The sequence below is a fragment of the Corvus kubaryi genome, unplaced genomic scaffold, assembly GCF_017639235.1.
Source record: "Corvus kubaryi isolate FWS band 111438036 unplaced genomic scaffold, C.kubaryi_AGA036_p1.0 37347, whole genome shotgun sequence".
NCBI classification, from domain to species: domain Eukaryota; kingdom Metazoa; phylum Chordata; class Aves; order Passeriformes; family Corvidae; genus Corvus; species Corvus kubaryi.
This window is the reverse complement of record NW_024581113.1, coordinates 53,959-73,894: the sequence shown is the minus strand read 5'-3', so window position 1 is coordinate 73,894 and position 19,936 is coordinate 53,959. Positions and strand designations below refer to the sequence as shown.

The 19,936-nt window shown below is 56.1% G+C and overlaps 1 protein-coding gene across 3 annotated transcripts in view; it reads right to left on the bottom strand.

The window, feature by feature from the left end:
- Positions 1–5,548: 5,548 nt before the first annotated feature.
- The window catches only part of PTK7 (protein tyrosine kinase 7 (inactive)), a 35,844-nt gene continuing 21,456 nt past the window's right edge, over positions 5,549–19,936 (bottom strand). For 2 of the 3 annotated variants that reach the window (XM_042031866.1, XM_042031864.1), the window contains exons 2-20: positions 17,995–18,288; positions 17,353–17,455; positions 16,662–16,852; positions 16,041–16,188; positions 14,962–15,092; positions 14,444–14,710; positions 14,110–14,243; positions 13,583–13,718; positions 13,351–13,470; positions 13,055–13,204; positions 12,660–12,810; positions 11,893–12,020; positions 11,395–11,607; positions 8,142–8,297; positions 7,727–7,959; positions 7,076–7,156; positions 6,843–6,994; positions 6,590–6,768; positions 5,549–6,386 (exon numbers count right to left, since the gene is read on the bottom strand). In XM_042031866.1, coding sequence (XP_041887800.1) covers positions 6,226–6,386; positions 6,590–6,768; positions 6,843–6,994; positions 7,076–7,156; positions 7,727–7,959; positions 8,142–8,297; positions 11,395–11,607; positions 11,893–12,020; positions 12,660–12,810; positions 13,055–13,204; positions 13,351–13,470; positions 13,583–13,718; positions 14,110–14,243; positions 14,444–14,710; positions 14,962–15,092; positions 16,041–16,188; positions 16,662–16,852; positions 17,353–17,455; positions 17,995–18,288 — 3,128 coding nt within the window. In that variant the 3' untranslated portion in view covers positions 5,549–6,225. The remainder of the gene's footprint in view (positions 6,387–6,589; positions 6,769–6,842; positions 6,995–7,075; positions 7,157–7,726; positions 7,960–8,141; positions 8,298–11,394; positions 11,608–11,892; positions 12,021–12,659; positions 12,811–13,054; positions 13,205–13,350; positions 13,471–13,582; positions 13,719–14,109; positions 14,244–14,443; positions 14,711–14,961; positions 15,093–16,040; positions 16,189–16,661; positions 16,853–17,352; positions 17,456–17,994; positions 18,289–19,936) is intronic. The other variant, XM_042031865.1, reaches the window with a different exon arrangement.

Sequence of the window (19,936 nt, the reverse complement as noted above, 5' to 3'; positions counted from 1 at the left end):
TGGCTCGGCAACATTGCGGCGGCGAGCGCGGGTCGGGTCGGGCCGGGTCAGGCCGGCCCCGCCATGTCCCCGCCGCGCTCCGCGCTCACGGCCCCGCTCCGCCGCCGCCCCCGCCGCGCCGCGCCGCCCCCATATAAAGCGATACAATGTTGCCTTTTATGGCGAAGGCGCTCCTTATATGGGGCGAGACGGCGCCCCGTCGGGAGGCGCCACCCCATTGGCTGGCGGCTGCCGAGCGCCGGCGCCCATTGGCCGCCAGTTGGCGTTTGATTTGCATGCGCTCGCGTCACTCCCGGGTTGAAACACGCAGGGCGGCTCTTAAAGGGACAGCGCGGCCGGCGCGGGGCGCGGGGCGCTCGGCCCGGGGGCTGCGGCGGGGCGGGGAGGCACCGGGGGCGGCGAATGAGTGCTGGGGCACCCCCGTTGCCAGCCCTGCCTCGGCCTCCCTTCCCACCGCCAGCTCCAGGCACGCGGGTCCTCGTAGGGGACACACCACGTGGCTCAAAGACTCCCTGCCTCGCCATCCTCGGGGTCGAGCCAGGAGGGGCTCCGCGCCACCCCGCCTGGCTCCCAGCGCTGCCACCAGCTGTTGCTCCAGGCAACTTTGCACCCCGGCTGTTGTCACAGCCTGCAAGGGACAACGTGCCGTCCATTTGTCTCTGGCGGCTGCAGAGGCACCCAGAGGGTCTGGGGGCCACGTGGGTGCTCGGGGGTGTGCAGGGCACGGAACTGAGCAGGTACGTCCACAAAACACGTTGCTGAAGCACAGGCTGCTCTCTACCCAGAAGGAAAAGAGTACCCATTTAATAGGAACCACCCCTCACCACAGGAGGAGAGGAGGTGGTTCTGTACCACGGCCATCCCTGGGTGGGACACAGCACTTGTACAGGTGGGAAGGGGCTGGTCAGACCCCGGCTCATGGCCACGATGGCTCTGCACATCAGATGGCTCCAAGCACTTGGCACAGGTCACATCACCTGTGCAGGTGTGACCCAGCACCTCCACGGCAGAGGGACAGCCCACACAACTGTGTGTAAGGCATACTGCACTTGGGTCAGCAAAGGTGCAGAAGGGACAGCACAGCCCCAAGCTCAAAGCTGTGAGGACAGAGAATCCTTAGTTGAGAAAAGGGCTCTCCTGCACCCTGTCCTACAAACAGGAGCTGCAACCCAGGGCAAGACCTCACCTCTGGCAGCAGCAGTCCTGCCACAGCCCCATTTTGTGTCCTGGGCACCCCATGGAGGGCTCTGCAGCTTGCACAAACCCTTTCCATATCTGCCTCATCACTCAGAGGACACGCACGCTCACCACCAGCCCTCACAGCTGTCCCCCACAGCCCAGCGCCAACCTCCTACAGAGCAAGGGAGTAACTGCAAACCCGAACACCCCTCTCAGTGCCACCACTGCCTCCCCCTCCTCCCGCCAGCCATGCTCCTCCAGTGAGCACACATGCCATTTATAGCTCCCAGCAGGGCTGCTGGAACTCACATGCCTCCCATCACATGCCCTGGCCACCCTCCCTTCAAGCTGAGCACAAACTACACCTGGCACAGGTGAGACTGAGGCCTCGCCTTGTCCTGCCAGGCTGGGAAAGGGTCAGCAAGACCCTCTCCATGGCTGGAGGCACTGGTTAGGCTGGGAACAATGAGCACATGGATATGATAGCCAGAGCCAGGCTGGTCTGCTTGATTAGCACAAGTGTGCAATCACTGCAGGTACCAGGATTTGGCTTTCTCTTGCCCACGGGACAGCTACACACTCCTTTCCTCCTTCTCTTCCCTGGGCTTTCCAATTGCAAGGCCTTTTGCTTCCCAAGCTACAAGAACATCTACACAGGCAAGAGGTGAGACCTGGCTTGTTCTGGACTAGCTCATCCCTTCTCCTGCAGTCCTTTCCTTCCCAAGCCTTATCCTGGGGATGCTTTCCAAGATGCTTGTACTGCCTGTGCTCCGAATGGGACCAGAGCTCCAGCCTGCCCCAGCTTCCTGGGATGCCAATCTCTCACCAAGGCAGTCAGACCCATGCTGGAGAGCCAAGCCCTGTCCCCAAGCCTTCATCACCCACAGGACACAAGTTACCAGCAGGCCCTCCCTTAACCAAACCAGCAGCCACTGACAACTGAAAGCAGCTTAAAAGCAAGTTTTCAGCCTTCAGGGATATTCTCATTTACAACCTCTGTGTCTTACACGGCTTTAGGGCACAGCACTTGACACTACACCCTAAAAGCCTCTTACCCGATTACCCCCAAAGTTCCCTCCAGACAAGCTGCCTGACAGCTCCACTGCAGTGTGGACCCTGCTCCCAGCATCGCCCCAGCCCTCCACATCCCCTTTTCAATCCTCCTCTAGGCCATTGCAACAAGAGCTTCTTCATCCTCTTCCAGCTCTTCATCCATATTGGAGCTGGCTGCTGGGGTTGCGATGGTTTCCATCCTGCTCCTGATCTTCCTACTACTGATACTCCAGCTGCTCAACACAGTTAGCTGCTCTTTTTTTAACAGCCAGATCTCTTCTATGAGCAGTAACAACTAGAACAGAGGTACTGTTGCACATATAAAACTAGGTTATTGCCTTTCTTAATGTGCTTTTTTTTGGTCAACAGGCAGCTGCAGGAATGGGGCTGCTCCCTGAGGGGTGAGCCCACATCCTCATAAACGCACAGTACCTGAGCAGAGCAGAGACAGGTGTTGGTATCAGGGACCATCCACACAGCAAACCATGGACTAAATCCAGCATCCACTTCGTCGTGAGATAGTCGTGAGCGAAAATCGTGACTGGATAATAAGGCTACAATATATGCCTAGAAGACAGGGCTAGAGGCAAGGCCAGAACACAAACACCTACAGTTTTGCTTAAAACAAACCTGAAAGCACATGCTTGAGCTTAAATGCAGCTCAAGAGCGTGGGGAAGTCCCAGGTGAGGCTGCTTAGGACAATTAAGGCCCATTAGTTTCCACGCAAGTGCCTGACACAGCCGCAGAAGAGCCACAGGGCAGCAGAGGGAATCAGAGCCCTTCCTCAAGCTGCACAGATCTGTGCAGTCATCGACCACGAGTGCTCAAGGATGCAGCAGTGCAGGGGGAATTTGGATAACTTAAGGGCAAGAGAAAACATCAAGGACTGCTGGAAATGCCCCATTTGGAGGTCTTTATGCTTTAGGGTGTTCTATTTGGGACTAACACACATCCGCTTGCTGTTCTCTTAAGACTGTTCAGTAAATGTTCCATTTTGGCCACAGCTGGTGGCTCACTAGGTGGACCTGTGCTCTGATGGAGCCATGCTGTTCTCTCTGGCCCTGGATACCACACAGTGTCTTCTGTAAGGTGTTCTTTCACTTTGGGCTGAGGCACTTGGATCCCAGCTCTGTCAACTGCCCAAGTGCTCTCATTCTCCTGTAGGGGCTCCGATTCCCTGCTCTGCTCCACCACATTTAGCTAGGACTGTATTTGCTCAGCTTGCTGTTTCCAATTACTTTGGCCAACATCTGTCCCATCCCCAATGATACAGAACTTTTTCATGACATCACTCCCAAAAATACACAATCCCAACCCTTGTCATTCTGTACTCCTTGGGTCTGGAGTTTGTCCTAGCTTTGGTGATTTTCCATTTGGGTGCTTCCCTGTAGTCACCAGGTCTTGACTGCATGGCAAGCAAGCAGTGGAGCCTCCAGGATGTGCTGGGATAAAGCAGAGCACCCAATCCTGATGCTGCTCACAGAACCAGCTCACTGCAGCCATGCTATACACGAGATGCCTGCATGCACAGAGCTGGCAGAACAAGGATGTTACTCCCGAAATCCTTGGCATCTCCAATCTTTAGCCATGGCATTGCTGAGATTCTGCTTGACCAGGCCACCACAAGCGGCTTGGCTGCAGGAATCAGCCCACAGAGTACAGCGTTCCTGCCTGAAAGGAAGGACAGCAGACAGGAAAGTCCACAGGAATGGAATGGATGGGAGAAGTGGAACAAAAGGACATCAAGCAACAGCAAATGTAAGGGACAGGTCACTTGCAAGTTGGAGAGCAACTTGTTGTGGCAGCAGTGCCACAACACTCACATACTTCAGAAGGGTTGCACACACACTGGGAGGGACTGGGAGAGCAACAAGAGAGACACGGGGCTGCAAGAGGGAGAAGGAAAGGCCCATCCTGGTACCTCTGTCCCTAACAGGTCTTCCCAGCATACACAGTGCCACCAGCCCCAGGCTGTGGCCAGGCCCTCTGGTCATGGAAGCAGCCAGGGATCAGGGTGGCAGGCACCTGCTGCCAAGCCCACTACGCCAAGGAGCACCAGGTCTAGTGAACTAGACCTGGCTGTCCCCCTCTAGAGAGGGGCCCAACACCCAGCCACTGCCACAGCTTAGCTTGCCAAGAGGCCTTGGCTTGGGGAAGGGTCCATAGCTCCCAGCTGCAAGACACAAGTGTTGGAAAAGGGACAAACACCTTCAGTAACTGCCAGCAAACTTGCTGGCACCCAGTTCCCAAGCCTGGACCAAATCTGAGCTCAGAGCCAGCTAGCATATTTCAAGAAATGAGCACTTTTCCCCCTCCAGCATCTCCGTAACCTCTCTGGGTAGCAGAGGCGGGAAGGGGATCCTGGACATTTCTGGTCCATCCCTGATTAAAGCAGAGCCAACTACACTGGGTAGTTCAGGACTTGTCTGGCCCAGGACTAAGTATCTCTGATGATGATGGAGATGCCACAGCTTCCCTGGAACTCAGACCTTTATTACCCATGAGGGGAAACATTCCCCCTAATACCCAGTATGAATGTCCCTTGTGCAGCTTATGCCCACTGCCTCCAGCTCAGCCCCAGCAGGCCTCCTGGAAAAGCTCAGATCAGTCTATATAACCCCCCAGCACACAGCTGTGCAGCCAAGTGAAACTGCTGGGCTGCAGCTTGGCCAAACCTGCTCTGGCTCCAAGGGACAAGCCCATGCTGGCTTGGCTCATGTTCCTGCTGTGAGGTTGGGGTTTCACGTACATCAGGTGCACACCTTTCCTCTCCCAAGACTGCCAGGACCCTGCCATTGTTCTGGGCCACTGGCACAGAGGAGAGGGCTGCAGGCCACATGTGACAGCAGGATATCCCCCAGTGTCCCCATCCAGACCTGGCCCTGCCAGCTCCTCCATCCTGCAAGAAGCAGCAGCTGAAATCTCCTGTACAAAACCATGACCCAGTGCGGGCTGCAAAGCTGCCCCAGGCCACAGAGGTGGGTGCACAAACCCAATTAGTACCTGAAGTGGGGGGAGCCCATCAGCACATCCAGGAGTGGTTGTTTGCTTGGAGTCTGAAAGGGACATTTTCTCTTGAGACAAGTCCCTCCTGGAGAGCAACCCATGACTGCCCAGAGAGACAGCAAGTGCTGAGGCAAAGTACTCCCTCAGGGCACACGAGGCTGGGAACAGCATCTCAGATTCACCTGAGAAGGGGGCAAAGGGGTTAAACACAGCAGAGAGATGCCTGAGGAACCAGCCCCAAACCCTTCCCAGGAGCCATGTGGAGGAAAACCACTATCTGACAGCAGTGTTTTACAAAGACAAAAAAACCAAAAAAAAAGGCGCCTTCTTTATTGAGAGCAGCACATAAAAACCCAACAAAACCCAACCCTTCTTGGCTGCAGTACCCTCCACTCAAGCAAACAAACTAACCCACTCTAGGCTGCATTCCAGTAACAGAAATACTATGGTAGGGAAGAGTCAGCGCTCTGGAAGAGGGAGACAGGGGGCTCTGCCCAGAGTCGTAAGTACAAAAAAAGGCACAGGGTAATTGGGAAAGGTAGTGAGTTCCTTCATATGCCAGGCACTTTGTGCTCCTGTTGGCTGGCCTCTCCCCATGGGGAAGGGGAAGGCAGGCATGCCTAGCACAGACGGACGGAGAGAGAGCCGGGCCAGGCCGGCAGAGGTGGATGTGGCGAGCAGGGACGCCCAAGCTCTCGCCGTGGGAGGGGGAGCTGCGCTCCATCCACACCAGCAGCCTAAGGGCACTGGGCTGAGCAGGCAGGGGGCAGGAGGCAGCAAGGGCTGTCTTTTGGGACCCACGGGGGAGGGGGTGGGGCTGGGGTACACTGGCTTGTGCTTTGAGTCCAGCAGCTGCTGATGCTGAGCTGCTCGCTGGCGCATCGGGGTCGGGCTCAGCAAGGGGCTGCGGGAGTGCCAGGGGCTCCCCAGGCACATACAGACCCCTGTCCACGCCACCACATCCTTCACCAGCAAGGGCTGGGGGCTCAGGCTTTGCTGTCAGCTGGGCTGTCCCCAAGGGTGGTGGCGAGCTCACTGAAGGAAGGCCGGTCCTTAGGGCTGGGGGCCCAGCAGCGCTGCATCAGCTTGGCCAGGCGGGAAGGGCAGCCCTCGGGGTGCGGGAGCTTCGTCTTTCCTGACTGCAGACCTGGCATGAAAGAAAAGTCCAAAGGGCCATTGGGAAGGGGTGTGATCTTCTCTGGGGGGTGCAAGGAGGGCAGCAGTTCTCCATGCAAGCTGGGACATCGTCCCCAGCCAGACCAGCACTGTCACACAGCCTGTCTGGCCCCCTTTACCAACAAAAAGCAAGTAGGCTACAATTGCAAGGACAGCACGAGGTACTCCACATACCTGCTAGGACCTCATCATCTGCCAGTGGAGTGTAGGGCATCTCCCCATGTGTGAAGACCTCCCACATGAGCACCCCAAAGGACCACACATCTGACTTAGTGGAGAACTCATCTTCCAGCACAGCCTCAGGTGGCATCCAGCGCAGTGGGATCCAGGCCTGGCGGAAATGGTAGTACTCGCTGCGGGCAGGACAGGCAGGCAATGAGACTGGTGCCATTTCATCCCCTCCCATTCCCACGTCAGGCCCCCTGACCTGTTGTACACGTCCTTGCTGAGGCTCAGGGATGAGACCTTGACCTGCCGCTGGGCACTGACCAGGCAGTTCCTGGCTGCCAAGTCCCGGTGCACGAACCTGCCGTTGGAGAGGTGCTCCATGCCCAGGGCCACCTGTGTGCAGAGAGACACCTGACCCCAGAGAGATGTCAGCACCGGCTGCCCTCCTTAGGGTCGCCCAGCCCCACAGCACTTCCAAAGCTGCACGGTCACCTTATGTTTGGTAGTGAGTGGCTGTGGCTTCAGAGACTCATCTTTGCTCTTGGAGATTCTCAGAAACTGCTTCAGGTCCCCCTGGGAGACAGACAGCAACTCAGACTCAGCACCTCTACATACTGACTGACAAGTCTCATTGGTCCCTGCAGTGCCTGGATGTGGCAGACCCATAGATCCTCATCTCCTTGTCCATGGTTCCTGCCTGTCCTCCTGGTCCCTGCCTTGTAGGGCAAGTCAGTACCTTGTTTCTGGGCCTCAACTGACTAAGATTAGGGCAAGCAAGCCTGAAATCTCCAGGTTTTTCATGCCCCAAATTGATTTCTCTCCTACAAACTCCAGACTCCCCATAGCCCTTAGCATTCACAGTCACTCTGCAGCACAGAGTCCCACAACTTAGGTTATGTAGCTGAGTCCAGGACATAAACCAGAAATCAGGAGGATACAGAGGACAAAGCCACTTCCAGGTCTTCCAGGAGACTCCCATTCCCCTTGAGACTCCTCCAGAGGTTGGGAACAGCAGTAAGCTCAGCCTGGTCTCCCTACACCTTGACTGCCCTGCACTGCCAGCCTGTTGTCACACTTGCAGGCCCCACACCCACTGCTGTCATGTCCCTGCTTTACTGCAGGTGCTGCTGGCAGGGCCCTTACCAGGTCCACGTACTCCAGGACCATGTAGTGTGGCTCTGCCTCACGGCACAGCCCCAGCAGCCGCACCACGTTGGCATGGTTCAGCTTCCCAAACATCTCTGCCTCCCGCCGGAAGTCCAACTGCAGCTGCTCATCCCTCGTCTGCAGGCTCTTCACCAGCACCAGAGCTTCACCCTCACCATCCTCTGCACCTTTGGCCTTGGCCAGGAACACTTCACCGAACTCCCCCCTGCCTGGAAGCATAGAGAAGCAGGAGGGAAGGCACCATGCATTAGGACAGCAGGTGTGCTAGGCAGGCCAGGGGCTGCAGGGCCCTCTGTACCCAGCACATCCCCTTTTCTGGCTAGGACAGGCTGGGGTTTCAGCCACAGGTTTCCTGCTGGAGTGGGGTCAAGGCCAGGGTGGCCCAGCATACCCAGAGTTGTGATTGTCTGCAGGTTGGAACGTGGGAAGTGCATCTTGTCGGCAGCGCTGTGGCGCTTGCTGGCCCCGGAGCTGCTGCCCAGGTTGGTCAAGGCCACTTCTTCCTGAATCTCTGCTGTCATCTGCCCATTTTGCAGCAAAGCACCGCCTGCAAGGGAAGCACAAATAGCTTCAGCATCCTGCCAGGCCACACAGTGAAAGTTATCCTGAGGCTCAGCCCCTTCTGGGGCTCTGACACTCCAAGCACTCCAGCTTGATGTCCAGCCCCAGGCAGCAGAGTGGCCTGGCCTCAGTTTTTGCCCCATCTCTGGCAGCTCTGCAGCCACCCTTGAAATCAGATGCTAAGCAATGGCTTTGGTCCCAGAGTCAGCCAGCCCCATCTGGCCTTGTCCATCCCAGGCCACTCAGTCATCCCTGAGCAGTGGCTACATTCAAACTATCATTGACACAACTCCACAGGACGGCAGCAGGAGATGGGATGGGTGAGGCAGAGATGGAGCAGATGGACACTGCTCGCTATAACCACAATCTCTTGATGCCCAAGAGCCTCTCAAGTCTATCTGGCATCAGCTGCTGCAGTCTGATGTCCCTCGTCCTTACTCCCTTCCCAGCAAGCCAGCAATGCTGATGTCCTTGGAAATGTTGAACCTGTAAGACCAGACCAGCCTGGATTTTAACTGGCTAGGTTAGAGCAGTGCTAGGAAGCACTGTCCTTGCAATCAACCCCAGCAAGCTTTCTGCACAGGAACTTCACTAGCAATTTCCCTTGCACAAACACAAGCCACACAACAGGACAAAACATGATTGCCTTGAGAAAGTACAAAAGCCTGCATTTTACAGGCAGCTTGTAGGGAAACGACTGCATAGATGGCAAACCTTGATTCTGAAGGCATTTATTGCTTGGATCAGACCTGGTTACTAGGAAGCAGTATCTTCCATAAGATGGAAGGCAGGAGTTGGAATTTAAAGCAGGGCACAACCCTGAGCGAGGGTCGCTCCCACACCTGCAGCATCACTCTGTACTACTGTGCACACTCCATTTCAGCTGCTCCTGCTACAACCACTAGGCAAACAGCCACACAAAAGGAAACCATAAAATTAAGACTTAACCCAGCAGGATTCCCACTGCCTGTAGTTTCCATCACAGGTTGTTGTATTGCAGTGTGTGTGCATGCCTGCTTACAGTGCACCTGTGCAAGACAGGTACCAGCACATCCTGAGCAGGTCTGGCCACCGTGACAGGGACCATGGCTTTGTCACAGGTAGGACTGGAGCTGGGAACACTGAGATATGCTGACTTCAGAGCCACAGCTACTGACAGTGTCTACTCTCACACGGTGGAGTAAGATTTGCAAAGACAAAAGCGAAAAAACACCACTTATCCTATAAATCAAAGCTGGATGCTCCTTACCTTCTCCTTGCTTTTACACTCATTATCAGCAGGACTGTCTGACCCTGCGCTGTCTGTGCTCATGACTAATCGTGTCTCAAGACTACAAGCTTGAAGCCAAGAGGATAACACAAGACGACCACTGCAACCGTGCCAAAAAAATCCTGAAGGCTGCAGAGTGAGTGTGCTGCCACTGAGAGACAGCACCAGCAGGCAGCAACAAGAGACACTTTTGAGAACAGACATTCCCATGTTTCACAGAACTTGGACAAGTCAGTTGATAACAAAAAAAGGACAGGGAGCTTCATTATGTATCCAGCTGCAGCAAAGGGGAACCAAGTGTAAAGAAGCTGCCTGCTTTGCCCACCTGCCTGCGACACCTGAGCATCTCCTGGAGAAACAGACACAGCCATGCTGCCCTAGAGACATCAGCACAGAAATCAGTCCCCATAGCCATGAACCTCCCCAAATGCTGTATCTGTATTCACCAAAAAAAAAAGGAGCACAGTCAGACAGGGATACTGAGGGCAAGCTCTCATTATAGAGGATGTGGCACACCAATGACGTGACCTTGGAAGGTAACTGGATGGTTAGGAGTGCACTGATCTATAGGAAATCCGTAGGAAAGATCCACTGCAGGTCCATGGGGAGGTCCAATCTGTCTGGACTCTGAGGACACTGGAAAAGTCAGCTGGGCCAGGCAGCACTTGTAGGTACTGAGGTAGGTGCTGAAATACTTTGAGTCACCCAGCTAACGAGGAACCACATCAAAAAGAGGCAGAGAGTCAGATCTTTGAAGACTGTGGTGAATGGAACGACTCCACCAGAGCTGATAGCAAACACAAACCACTTCTCCAGAGAGACTATGGAAGTACCAAAAAGGAGTGTAGATATCTGGCAAGCTGGGTCTGCCTGCAAGAGTGAGGATGCACCTGGCAGCTAAACTGGTTCCAAATGAAGGGAATAAGAAGAGGCAAACTCTAGCAGAAGAGAAATGTAATAAAGACAGGCCAAGATAAAAATCTGAGACCACCTCAAAAAAGATCAAAAGAAATCCTTTCCCAGGAAGAGGATGCTGGCCAGAGCCTGCTGGTACAGGTGAGCTACCTGTGACTTGTCCACAGAAAGAGCTCACAGTGGTGACAGATGCAGAGCACAAAGCTGCAGAGATGCTCCTGCAAACCCTGCTCCTAGGAGGTTCCTCACAGCCAGACTTGTCTTCTGGAAGTTTGGCTCTGTTCAAAGTGCCAATGCAAAGAGAAAACCAGGAGGCAAACCCAGCAGTTATGTTTTGCCAGGCCCTCAAAGCAACTTGCACATGATCAGGACATGGCTGTGTGCTGGAGAACTGGAAGGGGGAACACCTGCATTTATGGGGAGTATGTATGGGGAGATCCAGGGAATTAGGGACAGCAAACTCAACTGCACCCCACCACTTACAAGTCCCCAGTGGAAATAACAGAGTGAGTTCAGGGAAACATCTTCCCTCCAGCACCAGAAGCTGCTGAACTGTGAATTGAAGAGGCCAGCAGAGTACTACTATTTCACTGCATTGCAACAGGGATCCTTCCCTCCCCCAGGAAGGGATCCCACATGTGATCCCACGTGCAGGTACTGGCTGCAGGAGTGATACATAACTCAGCAGACAGAGATGGCCTCAGTGTGAGGCCGGGGTTCAGGTTTCACACTAACTTGCCTATTTCTCACCTGGCAGCAGGTCTCTGCCACCAGCCAAAAACAGGAGCGAGAGACCATGGGTTAGGAGCTGTCCCCATGCCCTGGGAGCTCCCTGTCCCTCAGCCCCTCCAGCACAGGGACAGGGGGCCAGCAGTGAAGCCCCCACTGTCAGGCGTACCGGCCTCACCGTTCAGACACTCCATTTCAGGCTCCTCGCCCTCTGGGTGCTTCTTCAGCCTCTTGGCTTTTCTCCGCTTCTTGCAGTAGAACATCAGCCCCAGCACGATAATAATGTAGGCAACAGCTGCCCCCACTGAGAGCCCAATGGTCTGGATCATCTTGTAGGGTGTGTGGCTGCCAGGTCCCTCATCCTCTTCTGCTGCTGGCTTGTCTGTGGGGCAGAGAGCATCCAACAACATGGGGGTGCAGAGGGATTTCCCAAATCCTGCTCAGGAATGTGCTGGAGGGATGTGAAAAGCCCCAACCCCCTACCCACTGCTGTGGCCACCTCCTCACCCAGCCACAGCACGCTGGGCACATCCCACAGCACACTGTGCTGCATTCCAGTGGGGATGCTGCTTTGACTACCTGGCAGGCATGGCCAGCACCAGAAGCAGGACCTAGAATTGCCAGGGATTCCAGGAGATCATGTCCCGACACTGGGCACCTTCCTTACCAACAACATACAGGAAGGCTTCACGGTGCTTGATGTTGCAGCTGTTGCCAGCGATGCAAGTGTATTTTCCAGAGTCCTCGGTGGTGACGTCGTAGATCACCAAGGAGCCATTGGGCATGATCTGAATCCTGCCAACCACACACACAGAGCTCTTTGCAAACACCAGAGCACAGAGGCAGGCTTGGGGCACCTGCAGCCCCACCTCCCCAGGATGCCTCAGCCCCATATCCCCACTGCCACCAGCTTCCATCTCCCCAGGATGCTTCAGCCCCATATCCCCACTGCCACCAGCTTCCATCTCCCCAGGATGCCTCAGCCCCATACCCCCACTGCCACCAGCTTCCATCTCCCCAGGATGCCTCAGCCCCATGTCCCTGCTGCCATCAGCTTCCATCTCCCCAGGATGCCTCAGCCCCATATCCCCACTGCCACCAGCTTCCATCTCCCCAGGATGCCTCAGCCCCATGTCCCTGCTGCCATCAGCTTCCATCTCCCCAAGATGCTTCAGCCCCACACCCCACTGCCACCAGCTTCCATCTCAGGCTGTGCAAAGCTTAAAAACACATGACTGCAGCTCAATCACAGCTTGGCAGGCTGTAGCAGAAATAGAAAAGCTGGGGCTAGGGGAGTCCAGGTCCTGGCACGTGGAGTCAATTATGTGCCCACCAAGCTGGGAACCCAGGACTGCACCACTGACACCCTTGTACTGGGCAGGCTTGGGAATGTCCAGCTGTGCCACACGTCAGCTTGGAATGGAGGCTGTTTACCTGGGCAGGAGCTTGCCGGGATCCAAAATCTTGTCCTTCCCTTTCCACTGGATGTGCGGTACGGGATCCCCCTCTGCCTGGCACTGGAACATGGCTGTGTGGCCCTGGTACACCGTCGTGGGCTCTGGCTCTAGCTTGAAGGTGACGTAAACTGAAGGCAGAGAGGCCAACACAGACGCTGTCAGCTCCTGGGAATGGTGCTAAGCTCCCACAAGGGAGCACAGCCAGCACTGGCACAGTGGCACGTGCCCTCTCAGGCTGTATACAAAGCACTGACAAACTGGACACTCAAGTGCCATGGGACACAGCTCGGGGCCAGGCCAGACATTGCTTTCTCTGCAGGGGCACGCCAGGTGCCACCCAGGCAAACCCAGCACAGCAGGAAACACCCTCACCTGCTACCACGAGCTGCACGGTGGCACGGATCTCGCCCTGCGGCCTGTTGGAGGCGATGCACGTGTAGTTCCCCGAGTCGCTCCTGCTCACCTTGTGGAAGGACAGGATGCCGGCATTGTGGCTCACGTGGGATGGCAGCCTGCTCCCATCTGCGGGGCACAAGAGGACGGATGCAGCCATCGTGCAGTGCCACACTGGGCCACACTGCTGCTTCACCCACGCTGGAGGTGGGACAATGCAGAGTCCCTAGTGCCCCAGGTAAGGAGCAGGCGTATCACAACCAAATCCCCCTGACCTGTCTTGGTCCACTGGATGGTGGGTTTTTCCCGGCCCGTGGCTGAGCAGGACACTGTGACCTCCTTATCAAACTCCATGCACTGCAGCGGCTGAGGCGGTGGGGTGAACTTCAGCTTCTCTGCAGCAGACAGAGGTGATGTTTAGGCTCCCCCTCAGCCACAGGAGACCCTGGAGCTGGAGGTATCACCCCTGCACCCACAAGAGCAGAGCGTGAGGCACTGTCAGCATACCCAGCACGTGCACCCGCGCGTATCCCTCGATGCTGCCTGCCGGGGTGCTGCTCACGCACTTGTACATGGTCCCATCGTACACCTCCACGTTGTTGATGCGCAGCGTCCCGTTCTCCGAGATCTCAAACCGCGAGTCCTGCCCGGAGCGGGGGAAGGAGCAGGGCAGAAATGACACTGTCAGCAGCCCTGGGATTAGCCCTCGCTTGTGGCACTGCTGACACTCCACATGCCACGCCACGCTTCAGATAAACGCATGCCTGCTGAGACCCACATGAAGAACTGAGAGAGGCTGCAGGGACCTTTCTCCTGCCACTGCCCCAAAAGCACAGGGCTGATTGCCACTCAAGTGGCAAGAGACAGCTAACTGTGCACCCACACATCAGTAGGACGGAGCTAGTGCCAGGAATGTGGCTAAAGTGGGGGTGACAGGGATGCTGGGCCTAGGAACAAGGTGAGAAACAGCAGCAGCAGAGCAGGTGCCCAGCAGAAGTGCCCATGAGGGGCAGGGACTTGCCTTGTTGCCTCACCTCAGAAATGGAGACGCCGTTGCGGTACCAGGTGACAGTGGGTTTCAGGGAGGCCTTGCTGAGGCAGTGCAGGTATCCTGGCTTGCTCTCCTCCAGCTGGCTGTCCTTGGGCATCTCCACCCATTTGGGTACCGCTGGGCACGAAGGCAAGGGGTTACAAAGGGCCACTCACCACCCCTCTGGCCAGCAGCAGTGCAGAACACGCAGGTAGTGTGCAGCCAGCCATGAGAGGCACCTCTCTGTATCAGTCAGGTGATGAGCAATGCTGCCCAGCTCACCCCAACCCCCTATCCAGCCCCTCTTCTGCTCCCACCCTTTTCAGAAAGTTTCCTACTAGCCACAGTGATGCTCAGCTCCTGTTTCTTCTCTCCAGCCTTGTTGGCAGCATGGCACGTGTAGATCCCTGCATCCATCTCGGTGATACTGGTGAAAATGAGCTGCTCTGCCTCTTGGTACACCCGGCCAGCAGTGGGAACTCGTTCCTGGTTTCTCTCCCACCAGACTTGGGGTGTGGGTATGCCCTGCGGGGCAGTGCAGAACACGCGATGCCCCTGGTTTGCTGTCAACACCTTCGGGGAGAAGGGTGTCATGTCTTCGATCTCTGAGAGAAGCAAGAGACAACAGGGCTCAAAGAGGGCAGGAACGTGTATAGCCAACCCACCAGCACCATCATTCACATGGGAGGCACCATTTAAAGGAGAGAGCACACAAACTCTGTTTGCTCCCCTCATCCAGGCAGCAAGGATGAATCATTTCATGTACTGACCCACTGCTGTATCATCACAGAGCTCCAGAGTGACACTGGAACTCCGGGACCCACCGCCCACCCTGTCACCAGCCCCAGGACCTCACCTGCCAGCCGCAGAGTTGCCTTCAGCACCAGAGTTTTCCCCCTCTGCCCACGGCCAACGCACTTATAGACACCGGTGCTGCGAGCCCTCACCTGGGTGATCAGCAGGGAGCCATTGGCAAACACGGTGGTCCTGGGCACGTGGGGAGAGGAAGGGCTCAGTGGGCATCTCTGCAGGACATGGGCCAGAGCCACAGCGCTGAAATGTCCTGCATGAGCCCGCGAAACCACGACAGTGCCAAGCCACAGCTTCCCAGCACACATAAACAAGGAGATGGTTGGGACACATTCTTCATGGAGGAAATGAGCTCATACAAGTCTTACTCTTGGTGAAGAGCTGGCTCCCACCAAAAATGCATCACCAAGCATGAGCCAGTTCTGAGAGCACATGGAGCCAGGAGAAGGGGCAGGGGACACAAGGTGGCGCCCGGGGGCTGCCAGGCCGAGGGCAGCTGGCACCCAGATGGCACTGCCTGCCTTCCAGAGTCTGGCAGAGACACATCCCGGCTGCGGGATCACTGTCCCTGCTCTTCAGACTGCCCGTGCTTAGGCTGTCTGGGGCTCAGAAACACTCCTGGCTCTGGGGATCACCATGCACTTTTACATGGAAGAGCAAGAGAGCCACAGGCCCAGTGACTGCTGTGCAGATGTTGGGGGCTGGGATGTGTTCCCCAGTCTGGGAATCACCGCGTGCTGGCATCAGGTACTGGGACACATCCCTGACTGTGAATTGCCCCAAGTGGGTGTCAGGAGCTTGAGCTTCCCTGGCTCCATAGAATCACCACATCTGGGGCTGAGAGACATCCCTAACTGTGGGGCCATCACGCATGGGCATCTAGAACTGACAGCCCCACAGACTCATGTGAGGACAAACTCGTCCCTGAGTCCTGTTCAGATAAATGCCATGCACAGGGACCAAGTCCCTGCTACACCTAACCCAGCCAAGCTGAGAAACCGATCCCCATGGCCACTCTGATGTTGCATGCTTGCCCTCATGTACAGACAGGGTTTGACCTCTCTCTTCTGGAACACAGTGCCCCTCTCCTCCCAGCCCTGCCCACATCACTGGGGTCCCTATTACTTGGATCTGTTGGTGATGGGGTTGTCTTCAAAGAGCCATTCCTGTGTAGGAGGAGGCACAGCTGCAAACTGGCAGTCGAACATGGCCTCTTCATTCTTGGTCACGATGAGGTCCTGTGGGGCAATCACTGCCTGAGGAAAGCTCTCATCTGCAACGGCAGAGATCACAGGAGGGTGAGAGAGGAACTTGCTCCCAGCAAGGCCCTGGTTCCTAGCAAACAGATCAAAGCTGTCACTGGACTGCAAATTCCCTTGTCCAGTTCCAAATACCCCTCTAATGTCAACAATTCCTGCCCTCCTTGGGTCTTGCCTCCAAAGGCCAACAGGGCATCTACCCACACGGCACTGATATTAGCAAAACCAGAAGCACCTACAGCATCCAGGGTGCACCATTATAAGAGAAGACAGCATAAATCTGCTCCAGAAGGACACAGGGGCAAATTAACACCTGCAGACAGGGCTGGGTTCCAACCTGGCCAGGATTTGTCAGGTCTGAGTCTGGCCAGAGGCTCTGCACAGAGGAAAGTGCCACTAGCCTGCAGTTCCCCTGCAGCCTGGCTCCTGTCCTGCAGCAGAGAGGAGGCTGTGAGCAGGGCAGTGGAACAGCTGGGACACGACTCACCGATGACATTGAGTGTGAAGTTGTTCTGGCTGCAGACGAAGCCGACGGCACTGCGGGCGCAGCAGTAGTAGAGCCCGTTGTCATCGGGGCTGGCGCTCTGCAGGGTCAGTGTCCGCTCCTTGTTGCTGACAGAGTAGGTGCTGCGGCCCTCCGGGAGGGGGCTGCCATCCCGAAACCACTGCCACGTGGGACTGCAAGACAGGGGCAAGCAGGTGACCGGCGGCACGGCACCGTCAGGGCTGCCCCGAGAGCTGGTGTGCGGAGGAGACAGCCCAGAGATGGCCCATTTCCCTGGCTCTCCGTCCCCGCTGCTGGCCCCGACACAGACACGAAGCCATGAGACATGCAGCCAAGTGGACGGGACACGACTGGGAAGCGACGGAGAGTGACTGCAGCACACCAAGCAGCTCAGCAACTGGACTGTGACAGCCCATCCTTACTGTGCTCCTCGCTACGTGGCTCTGGGGAAGCCGTTTGCCTTCTCCCACGGTGCTCAGCCACAGGCTCAATCCTGCCTTTCGCCTTCCCTGACTCTACTGAATTCTTGCAGGAGAGAGGAGGGGAGGTGGGGCAGGAGGAGAAAGAAAAAGGTGGCAGGGGAGAGGGAGAGGGATAGAGAGAGAGAGAAAGACCACACAGCCAAGGTGCAGGGGCCCCTGGCAGGGTCCACTCCTCAGGAGGCAACCCTTACCGTGGGTGGCCATCGATGTGACATCGCAGCACCACTGTGGAGAAGGGCTGGATCTCAGCTACGTTGGCCGGCTGCTTCAGAACCACACTGCCTGTCTCGATCCCTGTGGGACCAAAGAATACCAACACAGCTGGCTCTCCAAACCTACAGAGCCCACGTGGTGGTTACTGGACTCCCCGATAACCAGAGGAGGCAGCAAGGGCACAAGCATGCTTAGAGATACATATGCCCTCAAGCCAGCGTGGAGTAAAGACACCCACACTGCAGAGATCCCACTTTGCCCTGTGCAGCTGTTCTCTGAGGGATAAGGTGAGTTCTGAAAGGACCTGCAGTGCCCAGGACACACTTGCTGCAGTAATGCAGCACAAACGGGAAAAGCAGCAGGAGAAAGCATCTCTGACAGCCTTGGGGACACCAGAAGACACAAGAGGTCTACAGGGCATGATGGACATGGTAGATGGAGAGGGATCCTACTTGAGCAGTCCAAGCTGTCCGATCCCTGTCTGACCCACACAAGCATTGGCAGACAGCCTGGAAAAACTGTTTCCAGCCTCGGACCCTCCCAAGAGAGTGCTTTTCCCTGTGCACAGTGGGCAGCACCAGGCTGCAGCGTGTGCCTGGCTGCCTTCACCCCATGCTCACACTTGATGTTGAAAGACGCGTTGGCCGTGCGCGCCTCCTCCCCGGTGAGCACGTTCCTTGCCAGGCACTGGAAGACCCCGGCATCCCGGTGCCGATCCACGGCAGCAAACTGGAGGTTGCTGCCTTCCTTGAAGCGCTGCTCCGTGTCCTGAACGGGAAGCCCGTTCTGCAGCCACTCGAACTCCACGTCCGCCGGCTCCTTCACCTCACAGCGGAGGATGGCGCTGCGGCCGTGCAGGGCATCCTGGGAGTACGGCTCTTTCGTGAAAAGGATGCTTGCCTGAGTCCCCACGGCTGCAGGACAGAAAAGGGAGGGCATGTTTAGAGTAAGGGAAGGAGAACAGATCAGGTAAGCACATGTCGTTCTCAAGGGTCTCCAGACACTCAGAGCCATGTCAGGAGAAACATATCCCAAATCACATCTGTCAAAACTAATTCAGAGTTTTAACAGATCTATGCTGGGATGCCAGCACAGCTGCTTTAAGCCTGTCCACAGCAATCACTGGAACAAGGATGCCTGAGCTTGCCACAGCCAAGAGAGCCCTCTGCTCCCTGGGGCCAGGGACATTAAGAGGGAGCTCCCCTGACCCACTACTGAGTGTCACACTTCCAGCCTGAACAGAGAGGTGTCTTGCAGTGTATGAGCCAGGAAGTCAGTCACCAAAACCCTGGAGAGCAAGCAGCTTCCTGGGCAGTTCAGATGTTTCTTTGAGGTCTTCTTGTCCTGTTTTTTGGGATGTGTCCTAACTTCTGGCCTTGCATCAAGATTGCCCCTGATCAGAAATACCCATAGGCTGTTTCTAGGTTTTCCTCAAAGTCCCTCTCCTTGAGACTATGTCTCTGCCTCACCTCCCCATCCCCAGAAATTACCCAGAGAAACACTGGTGTGGAACAGGGATTGTCTGTGTGAATAAACACAGCACAAGGGGATGCAACAGGGACACCACAAACTTGTGTGGTGACTCAGCCCACTCAAAAGTAGAAGCGGAAATGACAAATTGCAATAGCTATCCTCAGGGTCTGGTAGTGGCCTGAGGGGCTGGAAGGATCGCTCTACAGCGATGGAAACCCCAAAGAGCCCTGCTTGACACACTAAGGCCCACCCAAGAGCTGGGGGTCCTGGGGACAGAGCAGCCAGTGCTTCCCTAGGCAGTGCCTGGCATGGCTGCTGAGGGACCGCGCTCGCACATTCCCAAATCTGGCTGCCGCCTGCCCACAGCCAGCCGTGCAGGCGCTCTGCTCCGGTTACCAGCTGCAAAAGCAAGGGGAGCAGACAAAGAGCAATTCAGCACATGACGATGGCTCTTGGACTCTGTTCCCAGCACCATGCTCTGCAGGGAGAGGAGCCAAGCCAGCCAGATTTCGAGCATCTTAGAGTGAAGATGAACAAGAACGTGGTCAAAACCAGCGTGTTCTCATCACTGCAAGAGAAACAGCCGCAGAAAGTGGCTGCCTGGACAAGTTACATGAACAGGATCCAAGCCCAGCTGAAGGAAAGGCAGCTCCTCTTTGGACACTCAGCCACATCCTCCTTTGCATAAAAGCCTGGTGAAGGGATACAGTTTGACAACACATCTCAGTCAGTCAGAGCTAGGGGTAAGAAAGCCTTTTCCAAAAGAGATGTTTTGAAGACCACCAAATTCCAGAAAGCCACAAGAGCCCTTCCCATGCTGGAAAGCCTTTGGAGCTTGCTACAAAGTGCAGGGGCCAAGCAAAGCTGCTCACGGGCACCCTGGTGTCAGCCACACACTTCCAGCAGGGCTGGTCCGAGCTCCCCCACTCACAGCAACAGCACGGCACAGACACAGGTACTCATACAGGATGAGGCTCCAACCCCCCAGCTCCAAACACATCGAGGAGCAGGGGGCACCTCGGCCTGTATCTGCTAAAAACCTTTCCCCATAGTCCAGCCAGAGAGAGCAACAAAGTCCTCCCACTGGGA